Here is a 24,917-nt window from a genome sequence, read left to right on the forward strand (position 1 = left end):
TTAGCCTTCACCCGCCTCAAGTACAGATCTAACTAGTCATTATTTAAATCATATGGTGGGTGAAGTGAGATCACAGCAGATTTCCTACGTAGAGTCCATACTGGGAGGATGATTGTATGAAATATATTTATTTCTATCCTAATCTTAATTTTGTCCTGTCAGTGTGATTGTCAGATTGATTGTGAGACACTATTTATTCCTCTCAGAATAATTCTTAATGTAAGAAAATCTATTAGCTATGTGAGGATCAAACATTTATAGTTGAAAAAACTGTCACACCTGGGTTTGAAAGTTATTATTACCCTGTTGTGATTAGTATATGCGGTGTTTTGGCTAGTTTTACTTTGAGGATCTTCCATCCCTTATATGAAATAACTTTATTTGCTCCAAAATATAAGGTGTGAAGTTGGCAAGTTAAAAAAAACAAAAACAAAAAAACCTTTTCTCTTTTCATTCTATCATTTATTCCTTTTCTATGTAATTTTATTACATAAAATTTTTGTTTTCAGGATTATTTTGAATTAATATTTTTTGGTTACTTTCATTAAAAGAATTTGTCTTTCAGGTGGATTTTAGGGGAAGTGGATAACTAAACACACATTCTAATTTGGGGCTCTCCAATAAATCATCAGAAAATTAGTTATTAACCTCATAATAACATCTTAGAGACATTTTGTTTCAAAAACTCTTTAATACTTTTAAATATATCATGCTAACAGTGTTTCCTCCTTATTAAGTGCAGTTATTTTGTTCAACAGCAGTCAGTGGAAGAGCATCTGCAGTGTCAAACACTCCTACCCACAGTATCGCTGCTTCTGTTTCCCAACCTCAGACTCCAACTCCAAGTCCCGTCATCTCTCCTTCAGCCATGCTCCCTATCTACCCTGCCATTGATATCGATGCACAGGTAAGCTCCACATCTAGGAGAAGTGGGTTCATTGGAATCACCCTGCTTTTAGTGATCTTACACATCTAAGACTGTGTTGTCAGAGACTCCAAATACAATTAAAAATTAAAACCCATTGTTTAAAAACTATCAAGTCAAACATGATGCTTCACACCTAATCCTAGCACTTAGAGGAATAAATCAGTATTGTATGAGTTCAAGGCCAGCCTGGACCTTCATAGTCAGTGTCGGGTCTGGCTGAGCTAAAACTTTAATTCTGCTTTTTGAAAACTAGAGTATAAAAGAAGTAACTTATGCAAGATTAAAATGAAACCAGAACTGTGACCTCAGCCTTTGGGAAGTTGGATAGAGAGGATCAGGAGTTCAAGGTCATCCTTAGTTGTGTAATGGTTGAAGCTAGTCTGGGTTGCATCACACCCTGACTCAATAGAACAAATGTTAGGATTGGTGTATATCTTAAATAGGTAATGGATTCTTTATAAAAGAAAATGCTGGAGCTAAGACTACATCAGTGGAGGAGTACTTAAAGTCCTGGGTTCAGTCTCTAACCTCAACAAAAGGTGATTCTGTAACTTCATCAACTTTATGTTTCTATATATTATATTGTCTTAGTATTTTTTTTCTCCCTTGAGACAGGGTGTCTGTATAGCCTAGGCTTCTCTCCCAGCGATCCTCCTTAAGCCTCCTGAGTGCTAGAATTAAGTATAGACCACCACATCTGGCTTTATATCGCTTTTAAAAATTATGATGAAATTATGTACGGTTTATGAGGAAATACATAGTAGTGATTGTATGCAGTTTTAACCCATAGCAGATTCTATTGGGGGAATAGAAACACTATTTTTTTGTATTATCTGAAAGACTATATATGAGATGTTAACAGTTTAGATAGGGTGAGGTCTATTAAATAAGCAGTTGCATTAAAAAAATTAGTCATTTCCCATCATTAATGAGATGGGGGAAGGTAGATTTCTAGATGAGTTTGAGGCCAGTTAGGGCTTCATAGTAAGACCCTGTCTTGGCAAATGAATAAGATTTAATTGACTATTGATGGCAAGACTTCTTAGTGGTTAAAGGTGCTTTCTATCAAGCCTAATAGCCTCATTTTGATTACTGTAATCCACATGGTAGGAGAATAAAGCCACCTACCACTTGCCTTATGACCTACATTTGCACCATGCCATGTGTTCTCACACATGCACACACACAAAGAAAAAAAGAAAGAGAGAAGGAAAGAAGGAAGGAAGGAAGGACGGTAGATAGAATACATGCATACATGCGTACATACATACATTACTATTATATATTTGTAAGTTGAGCATGATATCTTAGGACAGGATGGGGGTGCCAAACTTAGCTTCTTTTTAACTTGACAAAGGTTAAAAGATGGCAGGGTGGTGCCACAAGCCTATTATTTCAGTGCTTGATAGAGGCAGGAAGAAAAGAGTTCCTTTTCAGCTACATAGTAATTCCAAGGTGTACTGGACTGCAGAAGACCTTTGTCTCACAACAGATCAGTGAAGTAAAATTAAATAAAAATTTAGAAAGAAAAGACAAAAGGGCTAAAAAGAAGTGTGTTAGGAGAGACTATTTAAAAAGGTAAAGTTATGGGGCTAGAGAGATGGCTCACTAGTTAAATGCACTGACTGCTCGTCCCAAAAATCCCCGTTCAATTTGCACATACATGGCAGCTTATAATTGTCTGTAACTCCAGTTTTAAGGGGACCTGGTACCCTCACACAGATATGCATGCAGGCAAATAAAATAAAATAAACATGATAATAAGAAAATGTTTGCAGTTTATATTTCTATTATTTTGTTGAATATCTGGGGTGAAGAAGTATATGCTGTTAAAACTTAAGCCAGCTTTTTATAAATTTGAATTTCAAGGAACATGTGTATATACTATTAAATCCATGTACTTGAGAGCTATGACAGTTCCTTTTTTATTTATTTTTTTTGTTATTATTTTTTATTTTTTAAGATTTATTTTATTCATATAAGTACACTGTTGCTGTCTTCAGACACACCAGAAGAGGGCATCAGATCCTGTAACAGATGGCTGTGAGCCACCATGTGGTTGCTGGGAATTGAACTCAGGATCTTTGGATGAGCAGTCAGAGCTCTTAACCGCTGAGCCATCTCTCCAGCACCCCGACAGTTCCTTTTTATGTATGAGTTTGTTTATTCTTAGAAGTGCCTGACTTTGCCCTCCTAAGTGCTGGATTTAAAAGTGTGTACTGCTAGGCTCAAACCTGTTTTGTTTTTTATTTTTTTGTTTATTTTGTTTTATGTGTAGGTATTTGAACAGCATGTTTTTCTCTGTTCCACAAGCATGCTTACTCTCTATGGAAGCCAGAAGAATTCTGTCTGTTTCAGAATTCCTGAAACAGACAGCCATGAGCTGCCGTGTGGGTGTTGGGAAATGAACCTAGGTTCTCCACAAGAGCAACAAGTGCACTGACTCACTGCATCCTCACTAGGCTACAGTGTAATTGGGGGATAAAGAAATCATCTACTCCTCAGGCCAGGTCACTTACTTTGCTATTTGGAAAGGAGGCTAAGCATTTTAGGTGTTTGTTTGGCAAAGAAGGAAGAAGCTAGGAGCCTGACTCAAAGCTGTAGTATCCTCTTTGTCTTAGTATGTTTGTTAGCTGTGACTCTTGACTAGCTTACCAGATTCATGACCATCTGGGTTTGTCTTTGTTAGGGAGAATTTGAGTGTACACCTTTGTGCTCAGAAAGCTGCCATCCATGCTGCTTGCTTAGTCTCTTCTTAAAGCTGCAAAAACCATGTGCTTTTATATCTGTTATTGATCAAATAGTGTACTGCAGTAAAAGTTGGCATTGAATATACATTATTTTCCTTGTCCTTTGTTGACCTTGCATTTGACCAGAAGTGTGTACTGATTTTCAGGGGACTAAGAAACTGTATAGGGTCCCTTAATGCAAAGTTAAGTTCTTGTTTTCCAATCATTTTCAAATAAAATGGGCCCAAAACTTGCCCAAACACAACTGTGATTTTACTGAATATTGAGTTATTAATGATGAAATTATTTTACCCATACTGCTTATCCAACCGCCATGTAAATTAACTGAGAATTTACACAAATTAAAATGTACTTTTGTTTGTATATAAACATTTGACTGACTGCTGGCAGGCCCTGGTGGGTAGTGGCACACACACCTTTAGTTTAATCACTCACAGATATCTGAGTTCAAGGACAGCTAGGTCTACAGAGTGAGTTCCAGAACAGCCAAGGCTAAAACAGAAAAACCCTGTCTTGAAAAGTGAAAACAAACAAAAAGGATCCGAATATGGATCCATAAAATAGCCATGTTTGGGAACTTTAGCTCAGCAGGTAGGATTATCTGTAGCTCTCACAGGGGCCCACTATTTGGTTTCCAGCATCTTCATGGTAGTTCAACCACGCTTAACTCAAGTTCCTGGTAATCCAGTGCCCTCTTCAGGACTCTGAGGGCACCAGGCAGTCATGCAGCCACACATACATGTAGGCAAAACACACACAGACTACATGAATCTGAAATAAATAAGCAAAGTAGTTCATTAAAATTTAAGTTTAAAATTGCCAATTTTCTCATCTATTTGATACCTTAAAATGTTAGTTAAACTTGTGCATAATTTAGATGTATCAGGATGAATTATTTGAAATTGTAAAGATTTTTTTCTTTTTGCCGGTATTTAAAAATATTTAGCTTTTTTAGTCCTTCCTGGTTTTAAATGTAATTAGTTGAGGAATAATAAGTTGGCTTCCTATAATAGATTTTTTTTCAACCTGTATAATAATTAGCTTATTGAAGGTTTCATTTTCCTCTCATGTTTTGTACTCCTTTGAATTTTTAAGTCATGTGTATGGTTGTATCACCTAGTCATGTAAATAACTTATTAAGGTACTTGTCTGTTTTATTAATTGGTTTTGAGAGTTTCTCACTGCATATCATTGGCTTTCCTAGAACTCACTATAGGAGAACCTGGCTAGCCTCCAACTCAAACATTCACCAACCAATACCTGTCCCTAATCTCTGAGCTGCTACCATGCCTGGTTTTTATACATGAGTGCCCACACAAACAAAATGTTTTGCTTTTCTTCCTTTTCTTTTTTTCTATTTTTTTTTCTTTTTCCCGTGTTTGAGATTTTGCCTTAGGTATTTGAAGTAGTAAAGTCAGTGTTTGGCCAGTATGTGAGTCCATATAGGATCATTTCTGTGCTTCCTTATTGCTCAGGTACTCTTTCTTTCTGTGCACTGTAAATAATTGTTAATACTCCAGTTTGTATTAATGGATTATAAAAGCAAGGTGATATCAATTTGAAATTGTGCGATTGTGGGATAGAAGCAACCTTTTAGAATGTTCTTATGTTCAAACATTAGTTCCTTTAAGTTATTAATGAAAAAACAAAGGAGTGGACCTCCTCCTTCTTGTAACTAACTTCAATTTCCTAAAGAATTTGACAACTTCAGCTTTAAATTTTATTTCTTTTTTTGATTTCTCAAAATAAATAGTTCAAGGGTTTTTTTGTTTTTTTGTTTTTTTTTTTTTAAATAGCTTTTATTTAACTTACTCTATACAGTCATTGGCAAGATCCTATAGTTACTTTATTAATCTAGCATGGAACAGCATTTGGGGAAAGTGGTACTTAAAATTAATATTAGTTAACTATATGTTTTATTGATTACCTAAATTTTTCATGCTTATCTTTTTCATATTTTGTATATTTTTGTACATTTAAGTAGAACATTTGTATTATAAATTACTCCTTAGTCTCCAAAAGAATTTTTGTACTCCATAACCTAAACCTATCTGTAGATTACATCTAATTAACATAGAGAGTGGGTAGGATAGGAAAGGTATTTTTAACAGCCTCAGAATACTTTTAGATTGTCTTTGCTATATAGAATGTCCTTTTTGGTCTTTAAAAGCCCATCTTTAGTAGTTCCAGTTTTTTTGTGGCCATCAGAAAGTGTGTTTATCTGTGTTTCTGTTTCCTTCTCTCTGAAATAAGACACAGTTTCTTTTCTTTGTTTTCCTTTTTTTTTTAATATAAAACATGAAATGAAGAGCATATACTGTAACACAGAACTGTCACTCATTGAAGTTTCATGTCCTTCTCCATTGTTGTAGTTGGTGCGTCTCTCCTTTGTGGCCATCCCTGATCTCTGCAGTCAGTGACTCTCTCTGCAGCTCGTCTGCAGAGCAGCTCTTGCGGCTCCCTCTCCATCACTCACTAGTAGGCTTTTTCTCATTTCTCGACTCTGAGCAGTTATACTTTTTGTCTTGTTTTTAGTTTTTTTGTAATGGAATTTGACATTTACAGTTATTGGGAGGGTGTGACTTTTTTATTATGTAAATATTTAGTATAGAAGAATATAAATATTTTATATATATTTGTATCAGTAAGTTTTTAGATATGTGACTTTTTACAGCTATTGCCATTCACTGAACATTCCATTGATGTTTCCTGAACAAAAAAGAGAATGAAAACGTAGCATAAGCTCCTTAGCTTTTTTAGAGTTTCATGGGCACCGAGTCTTTAGTCCCAGTGTGTGGAGGCAGGCACGGGTAGATCTCTGAGTTCAGTGCTACCCTGAGCTATGTAGTGAGAGCTTCTTTCTCAAAAACAAACAAAACAAAGACAATGTCTTTTAATCGTTTATGGATGGATAGAGCAAACAGTATGGTAACAATATAAACATAACATCCAAGAGGAAATGGAGCTAGCATGACACAGTTACATATGACTGTGATTCTACTCTTATTGAGTTCCCAGGCCAGCTTCAGCTACATAGTGAGACAAATTTCAAAACTAAGAAACCACTAAGGAAAGTAGAGACAAATAATTTAGAACATTTTTAGTTATTGTGTTAAAAAACAAGAAGAACAGTGCATGAAGACTCACAGCTTTAATCTCATTACTCGGGAAGCAAGTGGATTTTTATGATCTGCATAAGGAGTCAGCCAAGTCTTCAGAGTAAGACCAGTCCCCCCCAAAAAACCACCATAATACCTTGGGATGCAGAGGCAGGCAGACCTCTGTAAGTTCAAGACCAACCCAGTCTACCTAGAGAGACCCTGTCTCAAAGCCACACACCATACTACTTATTCAAAGGATTACAAAGCATATAGTCAGCATATTACCTGAGAATGGTTTTCATATTGAAAGACCCCATTACAGATGCTCCTCCTACCCAGTTTGCCAGCCTGTCAGACTTCTCAGGTTTATACTTGAATTTCTTTTGGAAATACTTTTATTTATATTTAAGTCCACCTACGTAGTGGAAAAACTACATCCACATGTTCCTTTTTCCAGACTTCCTAAAACATTTTTCAATGTTTTAATCAGACTGATTAAATTAAAAATACTTTGCAAATCGAGGCAGGCAGCTGTCTGAGTTTGAGGCCAACCTGGGTCAGAGAGTATTCCAGGCTAGCTAGAGCTATATAGTGAGACCCTATCTCAAGCCAGGTACCCATGTCATTCACCTGTATTCCCAGGATTCATAAGTAAGATATTGTCTCCAAAAGGAAAAAAGAGGTTGCGAATCTGTCAGTACTCCACTAGACATGCTAGTCACACATTACTGCAGAAGTTAATAGCATGATTACATCTTTATGTATTTTATTTCTTAAAGAATTTAGGGCCTTTACTTACAGTTCAGTTACTTGAAAATAATTGTTTTGTGTTTTCTTTTTCAAGGCAGAGTTTCTTTGTGGAACTGGCATTATAGACTGACTAGTCTGCCTCTGCCTCTGCCTCCCAAGCACTAGGATTAAAGGCATGTGAAACCATGCTCACAACAGACTATATTTTAAGACTTTTAGCTGGGGGGGGGGGGTTGTTTTTTGTTTGTTTGTTTGTTTTTGTTTTTGTAGGAGGAAGGATCAAGACAACTAATTGGTCTCTGTATGGAAGATTCTACATCCTGTCTGTTTTAAATTTTTCTGCCCTAACTAGTAGGTCTCTATCCCCTAACCCTTTGTTCCCACTCTTGATGTTGTGCCTGATCTTTTTTCCTCGTGTACACAGGCTAGTGAAAATCACCTGAAGACATCAGAGGAATTCTCTACTGGTCTCAGAGCACTTTCTCTGTAGTCCTTTCCTCTTCAGACTCTCTTCTCGGCTAGGTTCTGGCCACCTGACACACCTACATTAGCATCTCTACATATTTTTCCTTTGGAATCGCTGTTCTGCACTACCTATCTACCCATATCTCAACTAGTTTGTTTGTATGTGAAAGTGTGTGAGTGTACATGTGTATATATGTGTATATATATATATATAACACACACACACATATATATACATATACATATATATATACATATATATATACATATGTATATATATATGTATATGTATAAATTTTATGTGTATATATATATATATAAATTTTAGGCCAGGTATGGTGACACATGTCTATAAATCCTAACAGTAAAGAGGCAGAGGCTGAAGGAAGGAATGGTATGAGTTCAGAGCCAGCCTGGTATATGTGATGTTCCATGTTTAAAATTTCAACAATGTTATTTAAAAATAGTAAAATATAGTTTTAGTAGTATTTATACTAGAAAAGTCACTGTAGCTAGCATTTGGAAAAGGCTTGTAATTTTAGCACTCCAGTGATGATGGCAATGAAAAAGATCTCAAGATCCTCCTCAACTAAGGCATATCTGAGCTATGAAGCTTTGAAACCACCACCCTCCAAGAAAGGAAAGACAAGCCATAGTTTGCTTCTCACTGGTAAAGGAGTTGGGAATAAGCCACATACCATCCAAATACTTTTGTGTCCCAGCTTGGTGGCAGGCATTTTTAAATCCCAGTACTGGAGGCCTGAGGCAGGATGGTGGTGTGTTCCAGCCTTGATGTTCTGACATAATAGAGTGGTGCATATGTATCTGTGTGTTTGTCAGTACCTCTGGAAAGTTACTTAGATAAACTAAGCTGGTGGCTTTATTTTGAACAGACTGAGAGTAATCATGATACTGCACTGACCCTTGCCTGTGCTGGTGGCCATGAAGAGCTGGTACAAACACTACTGGAGAGAGGAGCTAGCATCGAACACCGAGACAAGAAAGGTATTTATCAACAGCTTAGAGCCAAGGATTGGTGCTTAAGTGTATTGGAAAAGAGTTGTTACTGATTCTGTGCTTAACATATAGTAAGAAGATCATTTTTCCCCAGGTTTTACTCCACTCATCTTGGCTGCTACCGCTGGTCATGTTGGTGTTGTGGAGATATTGCTGGACAATGGTGCAGACATTGAAGCCCAGTCAGAAAGGACCAAGGACACACCACTGTCCTTGGCGTGTTCTGGGGGCAGGCAAGAGGTAACTTTTCCCTTTAGTGCAACTTTTCTGTTTGGCAAATATGTACTCATTTATTTATTTTCCAAATAGAAAAATATTTGCCAGTTTCATTTATTGAAATTATTATATATTAGCAAGAATATGATTAATACAGTATTCCTAGAAAAGTCATACATATATAATATATATTTATATGGTGACTACAGGCTAAATACACCAGTAATGCTATCTTTTTGGATTCACAACTTTCCAGTTTTGCATCAAGAAGTTGCCCTGTCATCCATGTAGTTGTTCAGCCTAACAAAGGCTTGTTGAATAAGCCTGATGACACCAGATCTCTAGGTGGGAGGGGAGAGGCTTTCTGGAGTTTTCTTTGACCTCCACATGCTCATTGTTGCACATGCTCACACATTTGCTCACACATGACACACAGTAATGCACATCAATGTTTTAAATTCTATCCAATGTTAAATCTAGACAGTGTTATAATTGCTATCCAAAAGAGTAGGAAATAACAGCAAAAATGGCACAAGTGTATGAAGATGGTAAAGACTTGAGGTGAAGAAAACTTAAAAGGTTAAGAGTGTGTGATATGTGTATCTGTAGTATTAGTAGTCTGTAAGTAGAGGCAGGTAAATCTCAGACTTGTAGATCAACTTGATCTTCATAGAGATCTGCAGTCCACCCATAGAGAAAGGCATTTTTAGAATAATTAGTATAATCTGGAAAATCAGTATAAAATTACAAAAAATATTGAGTGCTATTGCCTTTACATACTGAGATTTAATTTGTACACATTTACTTTATTATGTGATCAGTACTGTAGACTGCTCAAAATATTTAACACAGATGTGCTTCATGCTTGTTGTTGGCTCATGCTTTGTAACCCCAGGACTGGGGAGGCAAAGGTAGAAGCATTCATGTAAGCTTGGCTCATATAGTCATGCGTCATGGCTATATAGTAAGACACTGCCATTAAAGTAATGCAGAATAGGCCGACAGACCAGTGTACAAAGCGACTTGCCACAGTCTGGCAATCTGATTTATGATTTCCCACACACATGCTGATTAAGAAATGTTATAAGAAAAAGAAAAAAAACAGAAAAAATGGCTCATTGGGTCGAAGTACATAATAGACTCTGCTTCAGTGAGATGGAAACTGAGAACCAAATAATAAAAGTTGTCTTCTGCCCTCTGCCACCTTCCATGTGGGGCTGCATGTATACAAACTATGAAAAATAAAATGAAAGCCATTTACTCTTGCTGGATTCAGTGAAAGTAATCTATATCTATCGAAACAAATAGGCTCTGGGCAGTGGTGGCACACGCCTTTAATCCCAGCACATGGGAGGTAGAGGCAGGCCGATCTAGGAGTTTGAGGCCAGCCTGATCTACAGAGTGAGTTCCAGGACAGCCAGGGCTTCACAGAGAAACCCTGTCTCGAAAAACCAAAAAAACAAACATCCAAATAGGCTTTAACAGATATGTCTCTGAATGGCTAATAATCTCCTAATACTCCACTGCACTATATCTGGCACTCAGACAAAAGTGTACTTGAGACCCAGCAGTAGTATCAACTCCTGCATTGTTGATGGAATAATTTTTTGCTACTCTTGAAATAATTCCAACAGCATCTTGCAGAATTATACATCTAAGATAATTATTAGTAGTTAGGATTTAGTGTTATGCCCACAGGCACAGAATAATTATGTTAATGTTATTTAGGTCACCAAAATATGGAAAACCGTTTCCCTCTTTCCTTCCTTCCTTCCTTCCTTCCTTCCTTCCTTCCTTCCTTCCTTCCTTCCTTCCTTCCTTCCTTCCTTCCTTCACATTCCAACATCTATCTATCTATCTATCTATCTATCTATCTATCTATCTATCTATCTATCTATCTATCTATCTTATCTATCTATCTATGGCTTTTGAGACAGGGTTTCCCTGTAGCCCTGGCTGTCCTGGAACTCACTCTATAGACCAGGCTGGCTTCGAACTCAGAGATCCTCCTGCCTCTGCCTCACAAGTGCTGGGATTAAAGGTGTGCGCCACCACTGCCTGGCTGGAAAACAGTTTTCAACTCTTCTGTTTGTTTAACAACCACAACAAAAAACACCATACAGATTGCCATTAATCCTAGTGCTCAGGCCTGGGAGGCAGTCAGATCTTAGTCTATTATCAGACTGGTTTGCATATTAATAACCTGTGTCTAAAAAAGAATAGTGGTTGGAAGTTGTAAATTTTTAAAGCATTCATTTGTGTATATAAAATGAATCTTGTGTAATTTTTTTATAACTATAGAAATTACAAAAATATTTATTTCTGAATGGTCTACTAGACTTTTGGGGTTTGAATCTTCTGTAAGCATGCATTTCTTTAACCTGAGAGCTCTCTATAAGGCTGTTGTCATTTGAGGTTGTAAGAATGAAAGAACTTTATCATTCTTTATATAACAGAAAAATCAGAAAGACAGGTCTGAAATTATCATGTCTTTAGAATGCATATTTCTTACCTTTTTCCCCCCTCTAGGTGGTGGAGTTGTTGTTAGCTCGCGGTGCAAATAAAGAACACAGAAATGTTTCTGATTATACACCTCTAAGCCTGGCAGCTTCTGGTGGCTATGTGAACATCATCAAAATACTGCTAAATGCAGGAGCTGAGATCAATTCAAGGCAAGCTTTGCTCGTCTAAAGAAATGATTCTTCATTAAGAATATTGTGGTATAAATATTTGGAGAATGCTGTTTTAGTGATTTAAGTCCTTATAATTTGAAATAAAAGTTTAAGATAGGTTTTATTCAAGTATGTAAAATGTTGACACAACTGGACCATACAAACTGCTGTTTCTTAGAGTACTAAAGGCAGTATCATTCTGAAACAGGTAAATATTTGGTTTGTTATCACAGGGTGGAGAATTCATTCCTGAACTAGTTATTATATGCCATCTACTAAAAGTTCTCTAAGGATGCTTTAATAGTGTCTCAAAAGATGCAAGGACTCACAAAAGCAGTTAAAATTTTACGTACTCCTGTAGAATCTAGAGTTTAGCGAGCCTGGGCGGATGGTCCATTCCTCTAATCAAATCATTTTGGGAGGTTGAATCAAGAAAATCAGGAATTCAGGGTCACTTTAAACTACCATAGCCACTTAGTCTGTCTCAAAAAATGGGAGAGAATTTTATATTCAGTTTTTTTAAATCATTGCTATATATCTGCTGTGACACAAAGTTGTTTCGTTTTCTTCTCTCGTATTTTTTACCCCTAGAACTGGCAGCAAACTGGGCATTTCTCCACTGATGTTGGCAGCTATGAATGGGCATACAGCTGCAGTTAAGCTCCTTTTAGACATGGGCTCTGACATAAATGCTCAGATCGAAACCAATCGGAACACTGCCCTGACCTTAGCCTGCTTCCAAGGAAGGACTGAAGTGGTTAGTCTTCTGCTTGATCGAAAAGCAAATGTTGAGCACAGGGCTAAGGTAAGAAAAACACTGAAACTTACTGTTTGTCGGCTCTTCATCACTGGGACAAAATATCTGAGAAAATAATTTTAAAGAAGGAAAATAGGTTTATTTCAGAGGTTATGATTTCATTACTTTCTACTCTCATGAAAAAATGTGGGCATACATTTTTAAAGGTATTAATGATAAGTTATTAGCTGAAAATAATGTTTTTTTTTTAAGGTCAGGATATGTTATAAAGTGTTATTCACATCAACAGACTTGTATCTTGTTCAGATATTATTCATCATACCACTGATGTTAGGTAGAATTAATGTTTGAATTAGCTGTAACTCAAACAAGTATCAGTACAGAAATTTGTGAATATGTAGAAACTATACCTTATTGTTCCCTCAGATTGTTAACATTTTGGCTGTTTCTGATCTCTTCCATAGTTTGGTTTTTTTTTTATTGTTTTTTTTTTTTTATTTATTTATTTTCCATTAAACCTAGACTGGCCTCACACCATTAATGGAAGCAGCCTCTGGTGGATATGCAGAGGTGGGCCGAGTTCTTTTGGATAAAGGTGCTGACGTGAATGCTCCTCCAGTGCCCTCCTCAAGAGACACAGCTTTAACCATAGCCGCAGATAAAGGGCATTATAAATTTTGTGAACTTCTCATTGGCAAGTATGTCATGGGCATATACTTTGTGTATGAATATGTGTTGCCATTTTCAGGGCAATGTCACTGTGTTAAAAAGTCAAATGTAATCTGCACTTTTTCTTACAGTGTTTTGGGCTTCAGGTTGGCAGTAACTGTTCAGTGTCAGACAGTTGTAGATTTAGTTAGGTGATTGCTATCTGTCAGTTTTCCAGAAAAATGCTTGTCAGAGTTTGGCTTTTGAACTTGAAAATTTTTAAAAGACTATGTGTAGTGACACATTCCTTTCATCCCAGCTCTTGTGAGACAGAGGCAGGTGGATCTCTATGAGATAGAAGCTGGAGTGGTCTATACGACTTCCAGGATAGCCGAGGCTATGTAGAGAGAGAGAGAGAGAGAGAGAGAGAGAGAGAGAGAGAGAGAGAGAGAGAGAGAGAGAGAGAGAGAGACCCTTTCTTAAAATAAAATCTTAAACACCTTTGCTTGCCATCCTACGTAGTATTTGGTTTTGACTACTCTTAAAAAATTGTTAACATTATTCTTACTTCCATGAATCATGGACACTAAAGTTATATTCTTTTCTCTATGTACTGTAAATACGAATAGTCTGACATAGATGTGTATTGCCTCATAGGATGCTGTTTGCCTCCTTGACACTGTTTATTTAAGGTGTTGAATGAGTGGTATTTGGAGAGTTCAGAGTTATGCAGTAATTTTTAAAAAGGAAAGCACATTGAATATATAAATATTTAATTTGACAGAAGTTCTCTGTAACATCATTTGTCCTTGAATTTTTTTCCTCTTTAAATTGTCACAGCAGTTACTTTTATTGCTGCACCATCATTCCATTTCATATAAGAAGCTCTGTCTTTCATTTCCAGGGGAGCTCATATTGATGTGCGAAACAAGAAGGGGAACACTCCGTTATGGCTAGCAGCAAATGGTGGACACCTAGATGTGGTTCAGCTACTAGTGCAAGCAACTGCAGATGTAGATGCAGCAGATAACCGCAAGATAACTCCGCTCATGGCTGCATTTAGAAAGGTAGTACTTGTCTGCATTCACTCAGAGCACTGCATATGGCCAGTTGTGCTAGGGAGAAAATGGCTTAGTGATTCTTCTGGACTTATTTCTATGATGTAATAACTTTGAAAGCAGTAATACTATGTGTAAATAAAACAAATGCTCTACTGGCAAACCAAATAGATCTAATATTTCAGAAATCCTGTGAATGTGATTCATATTGAATATTAAAGCTAAGTATACTTGTAAAAAGATATTCTAGGGCGACTAGCTAGATGACTCAGTGGGTAAAGGTATCTGTCATGAAAGCCAGACAACAAGAGAATACCATCGGAACTTAAATAGTCACAAAGGGAGAGAACCAGCTCCACAAAGTTGTCTCTGACCTCTGCATGTGTGCCCTAGCACAGGCACCCACAGTTACACATCCTGGGCATATGCACCAGAATAATAAGGAAAATAAAACACATAGTCCTAAGACACACATTTGAAATCTAGTTATAATCTTGTCTCACAAAATAATATTTGGATGATTTCTTAAATTACCATTAAACAGTAAGTTTGATTGTTGATTTTATTCACTCGTCTGGGTTTTCTGTTAATGGCTTTTGTCTTGTTTTTTAGTTTGGCTTTGAAATGGGATCTCACTAAGTTGCTTTGCCTGGCTTGGAACTTTGCTGCAATTTATAGATTACATGTCTGCTTCTGTATCTAGAGTGCTGGGATTAAAGGTCTATATGAGTAAGCCTAGCCTTGTGTCATCAGGAAAAGTCAGTGAAAAGCTTCACTATCAACAGTTTATGAAAAATTAGTGTAGTATATTTAGAACTAGGAATAAAATTTTTAGATGGAGAGCATACACAACCTTTTTTTTCTGTAGTCCAATTGCACAGAACTATGTGTGACTCGATTAAATGATTTTCTTTAAAATACAGCAGTGATGACCTAATGCAGTTTTAACCTTGCTTAGAAAAAACAGATCACTATTTCAGGGACTGTATTTGTTTGGAACAGGATATTTTGGCCCATGCTGTCTGTCTTGAAACTGTCTATATAAGATGACTTTTAAACCTTAGATATTCTAGGGTCAGCCTTTCTGAAGGTGACACTTATATATAAATTGCATTTTTTTATTATATATATTATATGTATAGAAGGTCTGAGCTTAACCCCCCAATACTACAAAAGTCTTTCATTCATAAAAATATCTTATGGATAGTACAACATGTAGTAATTTTAGTATATAAGTTACAAGACATCTTTATTTCCTTTGGGTTTTATTTTTATTTTTTCTGCCCTTGGAGACAAGGTCTCAGTGTGTAATATTGATTGGCCTAGAACTAGCTATTTAGATCAGTTTGACCTCAAACTCATGATGATCTGCCTGCTTCTGCCTCCCATGCTGCAGTTAAAGGTGAGCACCACCATTCCCCGTTCGCGATTCTTGCCTTTTATTTCTCTTTGCCTCTGGTTCTTGTACACTACATAGCCACTGCTCCCTTCTTCCCTTGAGCATTTAAATCTGCTCTTGGCTCAGTGGCATCTCTTCATATTAGAATCCTTTCAACTGGTTTGCTATTCAAGCCAGTACAATTTAGTGTCCTTAAACCGCAGCTTCCATTATGAATCCCTAATGAAAGAATCATGTTGTTGCTCCGTCTTTTTCTTGCCTCCTATCTGCTAACCTTTGTTCTTAGCTAGAATTCCCATGTCCTTGCCCATTTTTTCTCCTTATTCTTTGGGTAGTTAAAATCTCCCCTTTACACACTGTTCCTGTCTTGTTGGAGTTCATATAAAGGTTGTAGAAGTTCTATAATGCTTCTGCAGTCCTTTGTTAGTGTATTCATTTATTAATTATCCTTTTTATTACAAGTACTGGGATTACAACAATACTGCCAAGTTCAGCAGCTCGCCTGCGTACATTCTGTCCCTCTTTTAAATGATTGTTAATGGTAAGGTGCTATAGTATGGGATCGTAGAAATAGTTTAAATACTGTTAAGTATAGTTTAAAGCCAAGGATAAAGCATATAAATGCAAGTTAAAAGGAAGAGAGAGCCTAGTTTTTCTCAGACCTCTAATTCCAGTACTTAGGAAGCTGGTATAGGACAGTCAGTCTGCCTTATGTAACAGGTTCAAGACTGGCTTTGGCATGGTGAGCGCTCATCCTTAAGGGTGGGGGATGCCATAAGTATACCTGTATTTTCAGCAGTCAGGAGACAGAATCAGGCAGAGATGAGCTAGACGACAGCCTGATCTATCTACATAGTGACTTCCCGGACAGTCAGGGCTGCATAATCATCTTCTGATTCAAAAAAGAGAAGAGAAAGGCAAATAATGTAAAACGTGACAGAGTAGGTAGAAGGCTTAGCAGGGAAAGGTACTCTCCATACAAGGGTGGAAGAAGAGAACTTAATCTATGCATGACATAAACACATGGACATATGTATCAGAGGAAGTTTGTGCATATATGTAGACATGCAATACTAACTACTATCTATCCATATAACCTAAATTGTGGCTGTTACTTCAGAAATTAGTAAATACTGAGGAAAAAGGACATCAGGCTCCTAACCAGAGATGCATGTGTATGGAGTTTCTTTCTGTGAGACTCTTGTGGGATTCCATCACTTAGGACTGTGGGTAAGGGATGGACAGCGAGACCTGTCTGGTAACAAACTTTTTACCTTTTTATTGAAGCAGGATCATGCTCTAGTCCTGCCTGTCCTAGGCATGTTATGTAAACCAGACTGGCCTTGAACTCTCACAGTTCTTCCTGCCTCAGCCCTGGAATTTAGTGTATGATATCAAGCCTGGCAATTATCTTTACTTTTAGTACTTAGAATTTAAAGATGAAGGCTGGAGAGATGGCTTAGTGGTTGAGAGCACTGACTGCTCTTCTGAAGGTCCTGAGTTCAATTCCCAGCAACCACATGGTGGCTCATAACCATCTGTAATGGGATCTGATGTCCTCTTCTGGGGTGTCTGAAGACAGCTACAGTGTACTTACACTAAATAAATCTTAAAACAAAAACACAAAACAAAACAAAAAAAAAAGAATTAAAAAAATGAATGAGAACAGAAAAAAGGATGGTGAAGTTTGTAGAATATTTTCTCATTGGATGTCTCTGTCACTTCATGCTGATACTCATTCTTTCACTCAGTGTTTTAGAATTTTACTCCACATTGTTCTTTATTTTAGGAGAAAGCAACATGAGAACAAAAAATGTAGTTATAATTCACTGAAACAAAAGACTGCTTTTCGCTTATAGTATAAATACAAAGGTCTTCACTTTGCACCATTAACATTAGCTAATGTCAATGTTAGTTCAGACAGTGTGTGGATTTACTGAACTCTGTTAGCATCTGTTTTTGATCTGACAGTGATATCTGTTTTTAGGGTCATGTGAAGGTGGTGCGCTACTTAGTCAAAGAGGTCAATCAGTTTCCATCAGATTCTGAATGCATGAGGTATATAGCAACCATCACTGATAAGGTAATGTGGGGTTCAGATTCACTGTATGTGTGCACTGGGGATTACTTTTGGTTAATAGTGGTTTTGTGCCAATAAAACTTGGTAAGAGCAAAAAAGTGTAATGTGTAACAGTTTTGTTTATATACTACTTATGAAGTTTTAAAAGATGTAGCTAGATCTATTCTGAGAAAAATCTTAGTAGATCCTTAATCTCTAGCAAGAAACCTTGATGCCTTAAACATCACAGAAGTAGGTGTAGCTGTAAATTTGAGGAGTATTCACGGCTGGAGGTGAAGTTTAGTATTAGAGCAATGGGTCCTGCATTCTGTTCTGCCCGAGTACGATTCTGTTTGCCCAGCACTTGTAGCTTGAAGTTTGGCAGGTGTAGGAAGATATTAATAAATCCTACAAGAGAACTATCATTTTTGGTGTGTGTGTGGTGTGTGTGTAATATCTTGACATAGGCCTTTGAACATGAAGGAGGCCAACAAGTCCATAAAATACTTTGTTGAATCACAGCAAGCAGCTCTCCATTTCAGTGTTATTTATAGGAACTAGTTCATTGTCTTGCCTAACTCAGAATTTCTATTATTGAATGTCATGTTTTTTTATGAGAAATTTTCCTCTCCCTTTCGCTCCGCCTCCCCTGACACTAGGGAAATCTGCATAACCCTTGGTACCCTGTGACACACTCTGTACACCAGATTAGTCTAAAATTGAGAAATCCACCTGCCCCTGACTCCTGGGACCAAAGGTCTACACCACCACACCAGACTTACATAGTTATTTTAATATTTTTTGTTTGTTTGTTTTGTTTTTTGTTTTGTTTTTTGTTTGTTTGTTTTAGTCTGGTTTTTCATGACAGGGTTTTTCTATGTATTCCTGGCTATCCTGGAATTATGTATATCTCACTGGCTTCAAAGTCAGAGATCTGCTGGCTTCTGCCTGCTAGGTTTGGGATTAAAGTTGTGTGCCACCATGCCCAGGCAATTTTTTTATTCTTATGTAATAAAATATTCCTTTGTTGTTTTTTTTAAAGTGTGTTTTGAGAATGAAATCACTAAATGACCTTGTATATGTTTTTACGTCTGTTTTTTTGTGGACAATGACCCCATTTCTTTTTAACAAGCTAGCCAGTAGGCAAAAATTATAGCTATGGTGTGTATTTGTTTTTGTTATTAGATTTATTTATATTATGTGTATGTGTTATTTCCCTGCATGTGTGAATGTACACTGCGTAAGTATGTAATTTTTTTTTTTTTTTTTTTTTTTACCTAGTTATAGGCCTAAGATAGTGTGTATCTTGAAAATGGAAGCTCTTTCCTATGGATGTTTAGAGATTTACAGTTTGATATCTGCTTGTTACTCCCTGCCCCTCCCCCCCAACTTATTTTTAGGACTTTGATGAAGGTCATGTTTGTAGGACTCTAAGTGTGAGTTGTTGTTTGGGCTGGAAATATTTCCAATTTTTTATTGTAGGAGATGCTGAAGAAGTGTCATCTCTGTATGGAGTCCATAGTACAAGCCAAAGACAGGCAGGCTGCTGAAGCAAATAAGAACGCCAGCATCCTGTTGGAGGAGCTAGACCTGGAAAAGGTAACAGATGCTACTCTTTGCAATCTATAGTTTGTCCATGGTGGTCAGTTCTGTTTTTTTTCTCTTCAATTTATCAGAAATTGTTGCAGACGCTAATACTGTTTAAAGGTTTACTTGGGCTGTCTATCAGCACTGAAATTTCGATTTTCCAACAAGGAAAAGGGGATCCCGTGGATCTGAACAGACACATACATTCTGTCTAGATCTTAGTCTTAACTAAATTCCTCTTAATTCTCAGCCACAACCCTAGACTATATTTTATGTATTATCAGTAAATTTATGAGATACCACATATACTGCAAGACACAAGTCACCAGTAGAACATAGCCTGAGGGGCCTTAGGAGGATGTTGGCCCAACGAGGTTGGGTGGTTGGTGATTTGTTACATGTTGGGTTTTGTTTTTAAGATAAGTTATGGATCCTAGGTCAGCCTTGAACCTGGTGTGTATGTATCCTAACCTGATATCCAACTGTAGGTTCTTCTGTGTATGCCTCCAGTGTCTTGGAATTACAGATGTGGTATCATTTCCATCAAGTTGCCTGTATTAGGTGAAAAACTTCCCTTTTCAGGTGGAGTCAAATGGTTGGGCTGTCACTGTCCTTTGTCTGCCAGCTTTCCTCCACTAACTGTATGGCGCTGTTTGTCTATAGCAGGAAAATAATTGGTTTGGCTTTGAATAGCTTGGGAACAAATTCTGCTATTACCATTTTATTTTTTAAAATTTATCATAATTGATTTGTCAGAACAGGGCATCAGAGTCCTTGTGGCTATATTTATAAGCAATTCTGAACTGTGGTTGCTAGAAACCATCTCTTTAAAAAGTCAAAAAGAAGGGTTGGAGAGATGGCCCAGCAGTTAAGAGTATTGGCTGTTCTTCCAGAGGTCCTGAGTTCAATTTCCAGCAACCACATGGTGGCTCATGACCATCTGTAAGGGAATGTGATGTCCTTCCTCTTCTGCTGTGTCAGACATCAGCTACATTGTGCTCATACAAATAAATAAATAAATCTTTTTTAAAAAAGTCAAAAGGGAAGCTGTCAATGGTAGAGAACTGAAGAAGTTGTTGTAAGACTTTGTAAAATCTGCCTACACATCCTCTTTACACTTTTAAAAAAATCTGTTTTATTTGGGTGAGGGCCAAACTGCACTTCAGTTTGGCCTTCTACCCACTAAGTAGACCGGACTGGTTTCAATGTCTCTGCCCTGCCTCTCAAGTGCTGCTGTTAAAGGGAAGGCTGCCATATCTGGCTTCAGTAGTAATAGTCAAGCCTGGGGCTGGCCTTGATGTTGCCTACCTTTAATCCCAGCACTTAGAAAGCAAGGGCAGGTGGATTCTGTGAATTTAAGGCAAACCTGGTATCCATAACCAAGGGCTATAAGTCCTTGCCTCGAAAACAAAATATTATATTTTTATATATATTATATTTATATATATTATATATATATAATAAAATTGGTTTGTAGGTCACATCGTCAGTCCGTACTGAACATCATTTGTTCTGTTGATCCTGTGCCTTCTTGAATGCACTAGTGTTAGTTTCCCTCCATACTACCTTCATTTCTCACCTTTTTAGTTTTGAACATTCATTTTGCCTAAGTTTGTTTGTTATAAGTAGACAAGGTTGCATGTAGTCCAGGCTGACCCTTAGGTCAGCGGCTGTGTAAACAAAGTCTAGCCTTGAATTCCTGGCTTCCCTAAGGAATTGGAGCCCTTCTAAGGGCTTGGAGTCTAGCTGTGTCTCATCACACCTGGCTGTAGCATTTGTTACTTTTTATTTTGCTTAGTTTTCCCTACCAGTAGAATATATGTTCTGGAGAATGGTTGTCACTTAGCAAACTATTTGTTAATTATAAATTCATGGCATTCATTTATTTATTGAATAGATGAATCCAATATTCACACACGGTGACGGTGTACCTTTTTAGTAAAAGGAGGTACATCTTTCGTGCTTGCTGTTCCCTCATTGACTGGTCGAAGTTGTTGCTGGTACTGGTTTTAAGTCATTGTGGGATCTGAGGCAGGAGGATCAAAGCTTCAGGCTAAATTGCTTGGTTTTTTTGGATTAGCAATTGGGTTATGTTCTTGAAACTATACATTGGGCTGGAGAGATGGCTCAGTGGTTAAGAGCACTAACTGCTCTTCTAGAGGTCCTGAGTTCAATTCCCAGCAACCACATGGTGGCTCACAACCATCTGTAATGGGATCTGATGCCCTCTACTGGTGTGTCTGAAGACAGCTACAGTGTACTCATATACATAAAATAAATAAATAAGTAAATAAATAATTCTTTTAAAAAAAGAAGAAACTATACATATTTATAGTTTATTGAGATTGGGTCTCACCTTACCTCCCTAACTTCTAAAACTGTGTGGGTGTGTGTATGTATAGCTTCTACATTTTTAAAGTGCTGCATGAAGACCTTTGTTAATTACAATCTCAGTCCATGTGTGTGTGTCACAGGATTATTACTTCCTTTCCTTTCTGCTTCACTCCCTTGAGTTGCACCTTGAACTCTTTGGCCAACATCCTGTCTTGTAGTAAGTGGTAGAGTCATATCACAGTCTCCTTTCACTATTCCTTCAGCATTCTAATGCATCTCCTGTATCTCAGTAAGTAAAGAGAATTCCACCTTGACAGTCACACATCTTTCCTTCTGATTCTGTAGCACACCTTTCTATTTTACATTCAGCCATTATAATTGTAGCTTGAAAGCCACTCTGCTCTATGTAGAACTGTATTGGACTTAGACAAAGGTTTTTTTTTTTTTCCCATTATTACCCAAGCAATACAGTAAAATTAGTGTTAATTTGTATTGTATCAGGTTATATGTAGGTAGCATGACATTTTATAGAAAGGATATTTGCATCCTAGAATTTTAGTGGTGATCCTTGGAGGGCTGATACCTTTCAGATAACAAAGAGTAGTCTTCAGCCCTTTAGTGCAGAGCAGCAGTTACAACACTATATTCCTGGTTTATTTCATTTCGCCTGGATCATTTACTTCCTACCTTCTCCTCGATCTTCCAACATCTTTTTATACCTTTAAAAAGGTTTTGTCCTACATTAGTAAGGAAATACAAGTATCCAAAGAACAGTCTTCTCTATGAATCTTCCCCACTCCTGTATTCACCCAGCTATCCTGACCTCTCTTGCCGGTGACTAGATAAGCCTTTAATAGCACCCCCATTCGTGCACTAAATCACCTGGGGTATCCTATTCCTTGTTGGAACAGTCTTCCTTTTTGATCCATTATTTTCCTGAATCACCATACAGTTTCTGTTGTTTATTTTGGTTTGAGACAAGGCCACGTCTGCCCTGACTTTCTGGATTCTGCCTTCCATTGCTGGGATTCCAGACCTTGCTCTCCAGTGACTTTCATTTACCTAGAGCCATAAGCTACATGTTTATCCTATACAACACAGACAAACAACTTTCTGTTGTTTGTTTTATGTGTGACTATGTGAATGTATACATGGGTGCTCACAAAGCCAAGAAGGTGTCCGATCCTCGAGAGATGGAGTTTGTGGTGTCTGAGAGGCCTGAGTTGGATGGTAAGAACAAAACTCAGGTCTTCTGGAAGAGCATCAAATATGGAACTGCTCGGTTGTGTCCTGTTTTTCATGATGCTAACCCATTTTGAATATCTGGGAGAGCACATAGTAGACATGATCTTGAGCCATGTGGGGAGGTGGGGGAGAGAGAGGGGAGCCAGGTGCAGTAGCTAAGAGTGCATAGGTACAAAAGGAACAGATAACCAAGATGGTTAGATTATATAGGGACGAGCAGCCCAGTGGGCTGGAGGGCTCGGGGTAGGGACAGAGTGAGTATATAAGCCAGGATAACCATATAACAGGTAGGGACTGAGCAATGTTGGGAGATGCTGGTGGCCAGGTTGGCTTGATAAGTTAATGGGCACCTCAGCCTTTTGTCCTGGGTTTGAAACAACACTAAGGTCTGGCTGACAGGATCCCAACTGAAGTTAGATCTTCCTTGCAAACAAAGTTAATAATTTTAGGATTTCTTGAAAATACTTAGAGTAGGAATGAAGTTCTATCTAAAGTTGTCTATTTTAGGCCTTGAAATGTACTGTTTTGGTTTGGGGTTTTTTTTGTTGTTTTGGTTTGGTTTGGTTTTGGTTTTGGGTTTTTGGGTTTTTGGGTTTTTGGATTTGGATTTGGTTTTTTCGAGACAGGTTTCTCTGTATAGCCCTGGCCGGCTGTCCTGGAACTCACTCTGTAGACCAGGTTGGCCTCAAACTCAGAAATCCACCTGCCTCTGCCTCCCAGAGTCCTGGGATTACAGGCGTGCACCACCACTGCCCGGCACGTTTTTTTTTTTAATAATTTTTATATTCTGTATCTGCAGTTGCTCAGATATTCACCAGTCTGACTCTGAATCCTAAGTTTTCCTCAGACACTGCGACAGTGTACTCTCCATGCCAGGACTGCACCAGACAGACACCATTCTCCAGATGCAGTCCCTAGTTCCATTAGGGTTTTAGAAAGGCAAAACTCAAAAAGCTCTGTGTTTTGTGCCTTTGTGCAAGCAGGGGTGAGAACATATACTGAAATACTTCCCACCTACAGAAAGTCAACCATACATCCTGCCTACTTGAAGTCTGGGGCAAGCAAGCTTGTTCACAGAAGTGAAAATGCTGGGTTAGTACAAGACCAGGCAATTACAAGAACATCTCCAGCATTCTAGGATGGCAACTGTCCTTGGGCACGTGGGGCTTATTTTTATTTTATAGTTGTCTTAAGCACAGTAATTTTCACTTAAACATAAAATTCACCACCACAATATTATCTATAGTGGTAACATTCATAGAAAATGTTAATCATGATGGAATTTTTAATTCTCAGCTGATAAAAGACTAACCCAACTCAGTAAGGGGCTCACCTTCCTCCCCAGCCTTTAAAATCCTCAATACCTCATTTACCTTCGTTTCATTCATAAGATACTATTAACTAATCACCATCCATCACCCCCATGTACTAAGTACCATTGTTTTGATTGGTGTATCAATCAATGGTATCACCCTTACAAACATTTTTAATGCTGATAGGAATTATGCATCTTTATCTACTCATTAAAATCAGATATACTTTTATTGATTGTTTTTAATTGATAATGGAGATTACAACTGCGGACCCTGTACTGCAGTTGCTGAGCTATGTCCCAGACTCCATGAGACAGACAGGGATTGCGGTATAGCTTATTTTGGTCTCGAACTACTCCATTACTTTGGCGAGCCTTGAACTGAAGATCTTAGCTTAAAAACAGTTGAGTTGGGTTCATGCCGCAAACCTTTAATTCCAGTGCTCAGGAAGCAAAGGCAGGTGGATTTCTCTGAGCTTAAAGCCAGTCTATTCCACGTTGTGAGTTCAAGGCCAGCCAAAACTACATAGTGCCTCATAAAAGGGAGAAGGTATTATATATGTAGTATAAAAATAATCATGCAGTTTTATACATGTATATAGTAGTAATATATTTAGAT

At 37.6% G+C, this 24,917-nt stretch overlaps 1 protein-coding gene across 7 annotated transcripts in view; it reads left to right on the forward strand.

Annotated features, from left to right (window-relative positions):
* Ankrd17 (ankyrin repeat domain 17) overlaps positions 1 to 24,917 on the forward strand; it is a 131,035-nt gene that overhangs the window by 82,143 nt on the left and 23,975 nt on the right. For 5 of the 7 annotated variants that reach the window (XM_052199396.1, XM_052199399.1, XM_052199402.1 and 2 more), the window contains 9 exons: positions 759 to 907; positions 8,888 to 8,999; positions 9,106 to 9,251; positions 11,757 to 11,899; positions 12,491 to 12,704; positions 13,179 to 13,354; positions 14,209 to 14,371; positions 17,749 to 17,844; positions 19,303 to 19,419. In XM_052199396.1, the coding sequence (XP_052055356.1) occupies positions 759 to 907; positions 8,888 to 8,999; positions 9,106 to 9,251; positions 11,757 to 11,899; positions 12,491 to 12,704; positions 13,179 to 13,354; positions 14,209 to 14,371; positions 17,749 to 17,844; positions 19,303 to 19,419 (1,316 nt within the window). The remainder of the gene's footprint in view (positions 1 to 758; positions 908 to 8,887; positions 9,000 to 9,105; positions 9,252 to 11,756; positions 11,900 to 12,490; positions 12,705 to 13,178; positions 13,355 to 14,208; positions 14,372 to 17,748; positions 17,845 to 19,302; positions 19,420 to 24,917) is intronic. The other 2 variants (XM_052199398.1, XM_052199403.1) reach the window with 1 other exon arrangement.

This window comes from Apodemus sylvaticus, chromosome 11, assembly GCF_947179515.1.
Source record: "Apodemus sylvaticus chromosome 11, mApoSyl1.1, whole genome shotgun sequence".
NCBI lineage: Eukaryota > Metazoa > Chordata > Mammalia > Rodentia > Muridae > Apodemus > Apodemus sylvaticus.